Source organism: Labrus bergylta, chromosome 1, assembly GCF_963930695.1.
Source record: "Labrus bergylta chromosome 1, fLabBer1.1, whole genome shotgun sequence".
Taxonomy (NCBI): Eukaryota; Metazoa; Chordata; class Actinopteri; order Labriformes; family Labridae; genus Labrus; species Labrus bergylta.
In genome coordinates this window covers 35,746,601-35,758,902 of record NC_089195.1, presented here as the reverse complement: position 1 = coordinate 35,758,902, position 12,302 = coordinate 35,746,601, and the positions used below count along the sequence as shown (strand labels likewise).

The window sequence follows — 12,302 nt, the reverse complement described above, 5'->3', positions numbered from 1 at the left end:
CCCCGAACGCGCTGCAAAGCTAACGACCCGCTTTACTCCACGTCCACCAGCTGAAGACAATGAATCTGACAAACATCTGATTTCAGGTTTAATCTCGTCAGTAAACTAAAGATAAGGTCCTAAAAAAAGGAAACAAACCGCGGAGGACAGATGGGTCTGTGAGTGTGTTGAGTCTAACGTGAGGTCTGTTTACGCAGAATAACATTTACACTCGGGCAGAGTTTACACAGCTTCCATTCGTCTAAACATAACTAAAACATCACAAATCTTCTGTTATTGAAGCTCTGTGTAAACGAACGAGGAGGACCACGCTGCTGCTGCTGCTGCTTCTGCTTCTGCACATGTTGAACATCAAACGCTGTTCAAACACGTCACCACTGATCTCCTTCATCGTTTCATTCTGTTCACATTAAAGAAAAACCTTAACCGCAGCTTTATCAGAGAGGAAAGAAGATTAATGTGCCGTTTAAATAAAAATAAAGGTGCGTCACAGAATCAGTCAGTCACCCACCTGTGGATGTAGGGCTGCACTGGAAGCCGTCGCCGTGGTAACCGGGATGGCACTGGCAGCTGAAGGAGCCCTCGGTGTTGGAGCAGGCGGCGTCACGGTGGCATCGGTCGTGTTCACACTCGTCGACGTCTGAACGTAAGAAGAAAGACAGAAAAACGATCAGAACGAACGGAGAGCGTTGATTCAGGGGACAAATCGAGGCGTCACATAAACCTGAAAAATTATTATTTTTAGTTCAAATTTATTTTATTACTAATTACTTTATTTTAAAATTTTAATTATTATTTCTGTATATTTGACGTGACATCCGGTGTCTCCACGGCAACAATAGACATGTCATGGCAACCACCTCGAAAAAAGACAGGAGACGTGTTTCAAATCTTTAAAGCGACAGTAGTTACAGGTTGATAAACTTCAAAGCAGATTCAGAGCAAATGTCCTCCTGATGCCCCTCCTACTCTACAGAAGTTGAACCCCCCGTCCCCGTCCCCCCAGTACCCCCCTCTGCACTCACATGTAAGCCCCCCCCCCTCTCAAACAAATCTCAACAGACAGTTTGTTCCCTCCGCTCAGATGATCCCGTTTCAGGAACATTCTTCAGTTCAGACTCCAGAGTGGATGAAAAGCAGAAAATAAAGGAGGGGCGGGGGGGAGGGGGTGTACATTTGATGAGATGAGCTGCACAGCTGTAAGGGCAGGGTCCTGCACTTCCTGTCCAGGTGGAACATTTCCTGTCTCTGAGGCGCTCCCTGCTCTCTGCACTGGAGGAGAGTCTGTTTTCAGATTTATGTCCCGACGTGGTTTGGTTGACGTCCAGCTCGACAACACACACCACGCTCTGTTCCTCTGCTGTGTCTCTCTCTGCTGCTCCTTTAGTTCATTCAACATCGACGTTTCAACAAGTTTACAAAACTTCAAACGAGGAAGAAAACTTTTTTAACAGGGTTCTAAGAAGTATAATATCTCTGTCTCTGACGACTTTTCAAGCGATTTCAAAGTCGCAGACTCATTTATAAAGTCAGAATAAAATCTTGAGAGTCTTGCTGGAGTCAGGGCGCGCTCCCATGATCCTGCTGGTTTGGTGTGAGGTGGTCTTAAAACTCGATCAGAGTCTGTTTGTCGAACATGTTTGATATTATCACAGGTCTTTACACATTGTGCTGTTCAATGACGTTACCATTGACAACAACCAATAGGAGTGGTGTCAACAGCAAATGGACAGGAAGCTGAAAGCTAGTAAACATGGAGGAGGCGAAGGAATGTGGGAATCTGCACTGTGGAAAAAGTGAAGGAACTGCTGGAGTTGTGGAGTCGATTTTTTATTGAATCTACTCGTCTCTGAATCTGATGGAAGCTTCAGAGAATCCCATCGGATCATCTTTTAAAGGAGAGATTCATAACCCTGTTTCATTTATTTAACAGCAGTTAGCCCTCTAGCTTCTCTTCTTGCACTTTGACTTCACATTTGCACACCTCCACATTGGTTAAGAGCTCTTGATTGAGCTCAGTCTCTGTCGATGTTGTCCTTGTACATATGTGCTGTGTTCTTTGAGCTCCTGCTGAAAAAATTAATTCCCTCCAATTAAGAATCTAAATCTCCTAGTTCTGATCATTTGAAGGTTAAAGTGTTCTTCCTCTCTGATACCTGCAGGGCTGCAGGATTCAAAGCATCATCAGGTGAGAGTGCATCATTTTGGACTTTTCATACAAGCTGCGGATAAAGAACGTTTGTGAGAAGCTCTGAGAGAAATCAAATGTTTCCTTTTTTCTGCTGCTTAAAACAAACTAACTTTGTGACCTTTAAAAAACTAAAACGCATGTCCGATTAATCTGAAACTGAAGACGAGCTGATAAGTCAGAACACAGAGTGCCAGTCCAAGGTCTGCAGACACACACACACAGACTCAGCTGACCAAGTCTGCACACTCACCCCGACACACCCGACCGTCACCCACAAATCCAGGCAGGCAGGAGCAGATGTAGGCGGAGCCTCCGGTGTAGCTGCACTGAGCTCGTTGGGGATCGTCACAGTCATGGCTTCCTCTCCGACAGTGATCAACCGGACCGCTGTGCTCTGCAGGACCAGACGGAGATTATTACAATGATGATTAAAAGGAGGAGAGGAGGGGAGAGCTGCAGGTCAAAGAATCAAGATTAAAGCCAGAGAAAAGAGAAAAGGTCAAAGATGGAGGTCAAGGTGAATACTTGAGGGAGAGGCACAAGGGGACTAAAGTCAGAGATGAAGGTCATGACATTAGACAAAAGGTCAAAGATGGAGGTCAGGGGTACACAGGTAAGTTTGAGACAGAGGTCAGGAGGAAAGATCAAGGTCGGAGATGGAGGTCAAAGAATCAAGATAAAAGCCAGGGAAAACACAAACGGTCAAAGATGGAGGTCAGGGGTACACGGGAAAGTTTGGAGGTCACAGGGACAGATCAAGGTCGAAGATGAAGGTCATGACTGTAGACAAAAGGTCAAAGATGGAGGTCAAGGTGAATATTAGAGGGAGAGGCACAAGGGGACTAACGTCAGAGATGGAGGTCATGGTTAAAGACAAAGGTTAAAGTCCGGCGTGCACCGTGAGGTTATATAAAAGTCGAGGTGGAACGTCACATCTTCAGTGAGAAACATTATGTCATCGCTGGAGTGACTTTCTGTTTGTGTCTTTTGGCCGACTGAAGAACATCTGTACGTCCAACAAGAGGCTCTTCAAATAAAGCTTCTCACACACACGGGAACCACACACTCCGCCCACCCACACAGCTGTCAACACACACACACTCACACACACACATGCACATAAACGTTACCGATGCAGGTCCTTCCATCGCTTGCGAACACGAAGCCGGTCAAGCACTCGCAGCGGAATGTTCCGGGCTGATTGGTGCAGACGGCGTTGTTCCCGCAGATGTTGTAAGTCTCTCTGCACTCGTCAGTATCTGTGAATATGGAGATCGATGATACACAGAGGGAAAGACCAGAAGAGAAGTGTGTTCACTCAGAGACCGTGTTCGAGGTCTTACAGGGAGACAAAGATGTAGATTTACTTCAGCGGAGTTCTGTGGCCTGCAGCAGTGAAACATGTCGTAATGGCTGCAACAGAATGCAAATCCACTTAAAGGTCCACCGACAGGCATTGAGCTTTTTCTAAGAGTGGAGACCTGGACCTGGATCTGAGTACGCTTGAGCCTAAAGTCCGGTTCAGTGTGAACTCAAACGTACCATACTTGGGTACTGAGTCCGCTTGAAGAGGTGGTCTCGGGCACGATTCATTAGTACAGTCTGCGGGAAATGTGAACGCCACCGTGCTCAAACAAGGAAGTGGACCGCAATATGACGTCATTCTAAACGTCTCCTGTCGCTTTAAAAACCGTCATATGTTTCATCCTCTGAGCTGCATGGTCGATGTGGAAGTAGGAAGAGGGTCGTTGTTGGCGTCTCAGAAATGACAAAAACATCCACAGTGAGCAGGATGGACTCAGTCTGCGAGTGGTTGCCATGGTTACTTCTTCTTTCTGCTGCTTGCTGGATATGTAAACCAACTATGTGCATACTGCCCCCTGCTGTATCAGACTGAGTGCAGACGCCAAGTGTAATCAGGCACGGAACGATGTTATTAATGTGAAAGCAGACCAGCGGGGGAGGGGAACGGTAAGATATCATCGTGCCTAATGAATGAAAATGAAAATGCCCTAAAAATCGGAAGGCATCACAGAAGGGATCACAACAAAGACGGAAGATCCATGCTGGGGCACAAGTTGATCGTTTCATGGGAAGAGGGAAATCCGTGTTTCAAACAGGAGAGCGGCGACATTGATTGCCTTCCAATTTCTTTGCTTTTCAAAACAAGCGCTACAAAATGTGATTAATCGCCGTTAACTGTTGAAATGTTGCGGTTAAAATTTTAAATTGTCTGACCGCCCTATACTCAACAATTTCCACCATTGAAAAATTCCGGACTTTCAAAAGTTTCATGCTGAGATGAATGCGTGCAGAGGTGTTGTTACCATGACAGTAGCGTCCGTCTCCAGTGAATCCTGTGGTGCATTCACAGGTGAACTGGAGGCCTTCACCTGGCCTGCACACAGCGTTGATGTCACAGCCGTGTCTGCCAGTGAAACACGGGTTCTGCTCTGGAAGGCTGCCTGTGAGAGACATTAAAAAAACAACCTGTTACAGAGAGAGCTTCCATTTGAGAATGGTGTTTTTCACATATTTCATCCCTCAGTTGGTCGTGTGAGTGGAATGTTTGTCATAGTTCACATTTTCTTTGAAGGCGACTGTATTTGGCGGTTTCAGTGAAGCCGTCACAGAATCAATACGAACGTACAGAGACGTATCGACAGTTGAGCAGTCTGAGAAGGGCTGTTGTCGTCTTTTTCCCATCATGCAGCTGGGTGTTGGAGCTCAAGTTTGAAGGCTTTCCTCGCGGGAACCCGGACCCAGATGTTCCGCTTTCATGTTTGTTTGTGTAACCGAACCCCGGAGCATCCCATCAACAGCCCCCACCTGCCCTTTTTACCTTTAACCCCCTCTTTCTAGTCAAAAAGGTCTTCCTGGTGCCCCTCCCCCGCTCCCCTCCCCTCCCCGCTGTGGAGTGGATGATGGTATCTCATTGACCTTCACTCCCTGCCAACACGATCACAGCCTCTCTGATTGCAGCTGAGGAAATACAGCCGGGCTCAGATTACTGTTTATCTTCCTCTGATGTTCAACTGCAAAACACTGCCGGCCGGGGCACTAAACTGTCGGAGGCGTGCTGCGCTGCATTCCTCTGATTAATAACACACACTTTTTTACTCTGAGTGACCCTGACAGACGACCACGAGACACGGATGTCTCTTTTAGGACCCCGTGAACAAAGTGTGACATGTTGTCAACCGTCGCTCTCCTGATGTGTGAACACACACTCTCATCAACCTGAAGACACAGGGCTGGATGAAATGAGGAAAGGAGCCATGGGTCCTGGACCAAGGCCTCTTACCACTAGGGTACCAGCGACGTTCTGTCAAAAATTATCATGAAATTCTAATCCATGCCAGGGACTCGTTTTCTCACAGATGAACCGAGTTGTACATCTAAGTTTGTTAGCTTGATGCTAACACATGAAGGAAATTTCCATTAGCAGGCTAACAGATTTAGCGTCCCATTGCGATAATGTAAGAATCTGTTTTAATCAAAATGATTAAGTTAAATAGTTTGCCACGTGGAATAACAGAGATTGCATCAACATTGTTTTTCAACATTATGGTCATATTAACGACATATTAGAATTTCAAGATAACATACACAACGCTATATTTGATTTTTTTTTCTTTCTGTATTTCATAAAATCAGTTTAACGCTTATTACGGTAATTCTCTCTTGGTACCTTCTTAAAAATCAAATTTTGCATTTTATTCTAACTTTGTTAGACGTCAGCACTCACTGTGGACGGAGCCGATCTTGTTGCTCATGGCGTAGCGGATCAGGTCATTTTCAGTGTCGAACATCACGAAGATCTGGTCCACGCTGAGCTGCTGGGTGGACGGCACCTCCCTGGTGGCCTCGTCGTGCTGGCAGCTCTCGAAGGTGACTGTCTGACGCCATTGGTAGCTACTGGTCTGGGAGGAGCCGTCGGGGGAGGAGATGGTGTAGTCACGGTTTGAGGAGGAAGTGATCACTGAGAGAGAATGACATCAAGTATGACCATGAGTTCTTTTACATTTCCTCATCTATCTGTTCTCCATTAGAACGTGTTCTTACAGTTTCGGTCGTACTGGTAGATCTCTTTGTACGGGTTGATCTGGACCGAGGATCCCAGTGGGATGGCGGGCAGACGACCCTCCAGCTCGGTGCTCACCACCAGGTGGTCGTGCTCGTCGATTCCTTTAAACTGCTGCTTGATGTTCAGACGCTCGTTCCCCGGATAGAAGATCACCTCGGCCTGTCTCGTAAACACGCCGCCTTCAGGGGAGTGTGAGAAAACATGTGAGTGTCTGAGAGAGGTTCCACAACGTTTAACCACACACCATGACAGGCGAATGTTCAAATCTAATTTTTACAATCTCAGAGCAGACAACCCCCCCCCCCCCCCCCCCCATTACATTAAAGCCTCCCACCTTGAGTGTGACCTCAGAGAAAAATGGCTGCAATGTGAATTTGGTCACCGTCTTTGAAGCTGAACAGACGCTTCCGACACAACTTTTAACAAAGACTAAAACGCTCACCAACGAGACTGAAGCCGTTCTGGTAGCCGGGCTGCTCCAGAGCGAAGGCCCAGCCGATGACTCCGCCCAGCGAGGACAGCAGCTGCAGGGATGGGCCCAGGCTCTTGGGGATGTTGCTAATGGCCACGTAGGCTCGTCCGTCATTGGCGACCACGTACGAGTGCAGGTCGTTGTTATTGAGCTCGATTGGCAAAGCAGAGTTCCCAACAAACACTCGACCATTCACTTTTCCGTTCATTCGCTGTGGTTTTCCTGGAAATTAAGGACATAATTAAAAACGTTTTGAAACTTTTAGTCATTAAGACAATAAGATGAAATGGAACAAAGGTTTTAAAACTATAGTATTTTCCTTTAACATCCAGTGATGTTCAGCGTCACATGATTACAAGTTCAATAGTGTCAACTGAAGGGGAAGAGCATAGTTAAAGCAACAATGTGTAGGAATTTGTAGGAATTTGGTTTGGTTACGCCTCCATCGCCTTCAACGACGTGAACTTGTTGACAAGCAGAGGGCGGTGAAGCTGCTGTGAGAAGCCCAAAAACCACGTCGACTGACCAGGTTCAGTAATATGACTGGATTTTGGGCATATATAAGTCTGCTAGCGTCTACAGCCAGTTGTTAGCTAACTGTTAGCATGTGGAGTATGTGTTTGTGTATTCAACTGTTACCATGACGACTACAGACCCTGGCTTACCAGCTGCATAGTAGCTGAGATAGGTTTGTAAGGTTCCAAACTTGTGAGGCTAACTTGAAGGTCTGCAAGGTAGGGGACAACATTTTGGGGTCAGATGGATTTATTTATTCATTTGTATACAAACCTGAGATATCGGGTTGGACGACTTTCTGCAGCCGGTAAAGCTGCTAAACACAAGACAACGATTACACCGTGGGCAATTGTTTTTTATTACTCATCCCTTCTGATTTTATTGGGCTAAGGGTTCTGTATAATTAGGGGACGTGGCTTATAAGGTTTCCAGACGGATGCCTTGTGGCTCTTGTCTGTTACTAGACGGTGACGGTTTCCAAGATGGCGACCGCAATCGTTGGTCTTCAAAACTTCACTTCAGGATTTACTGGGTGACGATACTACTTCCTTGTTTACTACAGTCTATAGCTAGATCTGTCTTTACCCCTGTTGTGTCCGTTAATTACATTTTAAGAAACCTAGCATCGGAACTCGAAGAGTTTGAGTAACATGAGAAATGGTTCTCACCTTCAGCAACACAGTCTTTCCCGTTGCCGTAAAAGCCAGGGCGACAGTGGCAGCAGTACCCGTTGCTGTAATCCCGACAGTCAGCAAAGGCCGAGCACTTGTGCCTGTTGTGTGCACATGTCTCCAAATTGTACGCAAATACTGTAAGAGAAAAAACAGCCACAGGAAGAACCTATCAGCATGAGGTCAAAGGAAATACCACTTCAAAACTTGAGGAACAAGCTAGACTCCAATCTGTGAATAGTTTAATAATTTCCTATTTACCATTAACGTTCAGATCTTCGTCTTCATCTACCACGACGATCTGGGGCTGGTGGGACCGGGAATATGGTGGTACTGGTTGGACTGGTTCTGGGTTGGTGTATCTTGGTTCGGCTGGAACAGGGTCAGGGTATCTGGGCTGGACTGGTGTGTATCTATGATCGGGGTATCCAATCTTGGTTTGGTCGGGGTGTCTTGGCTCAGTTTGGCCGGGGTACCTCGGTTGAGCCCTCTCAGGGTTGATGAATGCTGGTGTGACAGATTCAGAAACGGCGTATTCTGGCTCGTACTGGTCTGGTTCTCCGTAATCTGGCTCTTCTGTCTCCGATTCGATGTACCCGGGCGTGGTGACCTCTAATTCTGGGTATCTGGGTCGGTTCTCAGGTCTGTAGGTTGAGTAGTCCCCGGCGTGTTGCCTTGGCAGCTCGGTTCCAGCAGGTGGGATGGCGTCCTCATCCTCAGGCGGGCCGGAGACCATTCCAGGAGTGATGGATAAAAAGATTGGAGAGGAGCCAATCTCGTACACCCAGACTCCGAACTGTCCCGAGGTCGTCTTCCTGGTTGGGTAAAGGAAAGAGGGAAAATCTGACTCGTTAAAAAGAAATGTTACGCTTGCTTTAAAGTAAAAGTATAAACTCTTTCATAGCTGATGTAAAATAATGACACCAGATTCTTACTCTGTGAGATCCCTGATGGAGCTCTCTTCTTCGGTGGTGATCTGGAAGTAATCTCCCTGTTTGGTTTTCCAGAACCATCCAGTCACGAGGCCTTCATTGAAGCCAGCCTCTAGCAGCTTACTCTCGCCCCCTACTGAGGTGGAGAGGAACTGCAGGTGGTGTCTGGGGTAGAGGAGGATAGTGCAGGAAGACGACTCCATGGACACCACAACCAGCTGGAAAGTGTTTCTCTGAAAGGATAAAGGAAAAATGTATTGTATGTAATGTATTTTCTTAGTTATTTGAATGATTCTTAAAAAGCCAATCGCATTTACACGGAGGCAAAAGTCTATTAACTTCCTAGAACTTGTTACAAATGGTGAACGTTTTCAATAATTGCAAAAAGTCTTCAAAGTGAGACCCTGTCCTCTCTGACTGGAATTTACTGTTCTTATTTGTTTTGGTTGTTTCTGGGCAGGGAGTGTATTTCCCCCAGCCAATGACGGCGCAGCAGGTGAGTTTAGGAGTGGATACTGTTCAGTGATTGGCTGCGATACAACGGACGTGGACGTAGCAGCAAAGAAGAGAAAATATAATCAGAGTGAGGAGAAACACCAAGCGGATAAAGCTCGTTCTGAAATGAGGGTGAACCTTGTGTTGGCTTTTACCCGTGGACGTGGAGTTGGTCTACTTCCTGTTGGACAGGCAGGTGACAAACACCGGCGGTTAGCTTGTGCTAGCATGCGACAGCTAGCAGTGTAGGTACAAGCAGTAAATGTACACACTACAGTGTCCTGCAGTGAGTGTGAGCTTCTGGGGGTGATGAGCGCAGGAGGAGGGGCACAGTTTGAATGTTGTGTTTAAAAGCTGAAACGACTCCACCTTTAACTTTAAGAGGTTAGAGGCCATGCAGCTTCTTTGGGTATTACTCTCAGTTTAGTGGACCGACTGATCAAAGCTGTTTATCAGAAGAACTTTAAAGCAGTCTTATTGATATGTTGCATGTTCGTAATTAGCTGCATAATTTACCCTACTTGCCACCAGCTTAAATTCAAGAATGCCCTGTTTTTTTTCAGAGTATGAGGGTGCTCTTGCAGAGCTCCAAGCAGTCACCACGGTTAATGATAAGCTAGCCTTTAATGGCCAACAAATACCTCAAAAGGCTGGCTTCTTATTACACAGGATAAAGGTCAAATGTCAGACCACTCAGGGGTCAGCAGAGGCTACATCCACACCGAGCCAGCTAGTGATCTGTTAAGAGTTGCACATGGGCGCAGCAGTGCTGATATAACAGGCTCTACTTCAATGCTACATGTTGATAGCCTTGGCATGCTACTTACCGGCCTCAAAAACCAATGACGAGCCAAGCCAGTAGCCACTCTGGTGGATTTATAGACTGGGAGTGCTTGTAAGCCACCAACTGATTAACTGATGTCCAGCTAATTCAAGGATGTAGAATAAAGTCGTTCGTTGCAGCAAGCTAGTAACCATCTTTGGCAGCTAGTAGCCAATTTAGAAGCTAACACACAAACCATCTTACGTCCTTGAGTTGCACATGAGCAGGGTATTTATGATATGGCAGGCTGTACAATTAATTGCAGGATTTCTACCAATGTGCACATTTCAAATAGTTCCAATCCCATTTAAGGAATCAATAAAGAGGACACAGAACACATATGGACTAAGAGTCAGAGTTATGTAAACTGCAGGGAGGGGAAACCATAGCATGACCGGCTGCAGAATATATACATTATGAAAAATGAGGTGCAATGAGACAGAAATGTCCTGAATGAGGGGCTTTACTGCTGTGTTCTTTCTGTCCATTACATAACTCTCTCATGATGTTCATCCAAAGAAAACAAAATAAGATACATTTGATACTTTATCCTAAACTACTTCTCATGTTTGAGTAAGCAAACGGAGGCGTTTAAGGATTGATGTCGGCGTAATGAGCCTCCAACAGGAACAGGAGGAAACTTCCCCACCTAAAACATTCTTTACTGATGCAATTTAAACATTTTGTAGTTCCTTTCTGAGCAGCAAGACACGCTCAAAAATTGGCAAAATCCATCACAAAGGAACACTATTCAGGTTTACATGCTTTAGCTCTGTATCTTTGTTCTGTTCTTATCAGGAGCAGACGAGGCGTGTCTGGGTCTATTTTAGCATCCAGCGGGGGTAATTAGATGCAGATTCCCTGACATTAAATCTGCAGCCTGTGGCCTCAAACACTTTGAGAACAAAAACATTGTCTTCTGCACTTTTGAACTTTTGTTGCCACCATACAAAGAACTCATACAGATGTTAGTTTTCTCCTCAACAGTCTTCAGTGCAGATCTGAGATATGAAATATGCTTCTTTAAAACCGGAGTCGTCTCTTACCTTCGCGTCCAGTCCGTCCCCTCGTCCAGACGTCCCTCTGGCGGCCATGTTCTCCCAGGTGACAATGAAGGTGCTGCTGGGGTCCACTCCGTTGTCTCTGGGGAAAGCTTGTCTGATGTGTTCGGCGGCTTGATTCAGCACGTCCGGGCTGATGTCCGTCCTGTAGTAGACCCTCCCCTGTCCGTCACTGTTGTCCAGGTCGCCCAGCAAGGCGGCCATCATTTTGAAACTGGCGGGCATCTTCCCCAGGTACTCCTCCTCAGCCGGAGGGTCGACCATGGACACAAACCCATTCGTGTTAATCTGGAGCAGAAGGTAGATGAGTGTTTGTTAATGATGGATCAAGACCAGAATAACCGTCCTGAGAATCACAAATGGACGTCCAATAACTCCAAATGATGATTTTTTTATCTTTCAGCACAACTGGCATTACTTTTATTATTAGACCGAATCCAGAATAGCGACTCAGAATCTAATCTCAATGTTTGGTACCACATAAGACCTTAATATTTGAGTTAACTATTTAAATCTAAAATGTTTTGAATGTCTTATAAAATAGATGTGTGTTTTTCATTAAAGGTGACATATCCTCCTCTTCTTCTTCAGTTAAATATGTAAATGAGCTGAGTCTGACCACGCCCCCTCTCTGGAAGGGCTTGGGTGTACTTGGTGCTTTCTCGCTCCATGTCCTATTGTTTAAGGCAGACTCAGAGGGCAGAACAAACACCTAGCTGTGGGAGTGTCACCCACCTGGGGGAGGGGCTACTGCCCTTTGTGATGTCATGAAGGGAAAATCTCCAAACGGCCTGTTTGAGCACACATTTTCTGAAAAGTGGAGCAGGCTAAAGACGGAGAGGATGGACTTTTCTCATCATTTGAGGGTTTGTAGACAGACTAGAGACAAATGTTAGTGTTAGAGGAACAAGTTGAAGAGGATTTTACAGAATATGTGACCTTTTTCAGTACTAGAGAGATTTTATCGTTTTATGACCCCTGGTTTGGAAAAGTCACAAAGTTTGGAACATTTAGACAACCTTAGCCGACATTTCATTACTTTGCTTTTTGTGAT

General features: G+C 45.9%; 1 protein-coding gene across 1 annotated transcript in view; it reads right to left on the bottom strand.

Moving 5' to 3' along the window:
• The window catches only part of LOC110000660 (nidogen-1-like), a 38,085-nt gene that overhangs the window by 11,793 nt on the left and 13,990 nt on the right, over window positions 1-12,302 (bottom strand). Inside the window, exons 2-12 of the mRNA XM_020655997.3 lie at window positions 11,234-11,536; window positions 8,873-9,102; window positions 8,199-8,752; window positions 7,935-8,075; window positions 6,721-6,972; window positions 6,257-6,457; window positions 5,940-6,173; window positions 4,519-4,656; window positions 3,322-3,450; window positions 2,442-2,585; window positions 512-640 (exon numbers count right to left, since the gene is read on the bottom strand). Of these exons, the coding sequence (XP_020511653.1) occupies window positions 512-640; window positions 2,442-2,585; window positions 3,322-3,450; window positions 4,519-4,656; window positions 5,940-6,173; window positions 6,257-6,457; window positions 6,721-6,972; window positions 7,935-8,075; window positions 8,199-8,752; window positions 8,873-9,102; window positions 11,234-11,536 (2,455 nt within the window). The remainder of the gene's footprint in view (window positions 1-511; window positions 641-2,441; window positions 2,586-3,321; window positions 3,451-4,518; window positions 4,657-5,939; window positions 6,174-6,256; window positions 6,458-6,720; window positions 6,973-7,934; window positions 8,076-8,198; window positions 8,753-8,872; window positions 9,103-11,233; window positions 11,537-12,302) is intronic.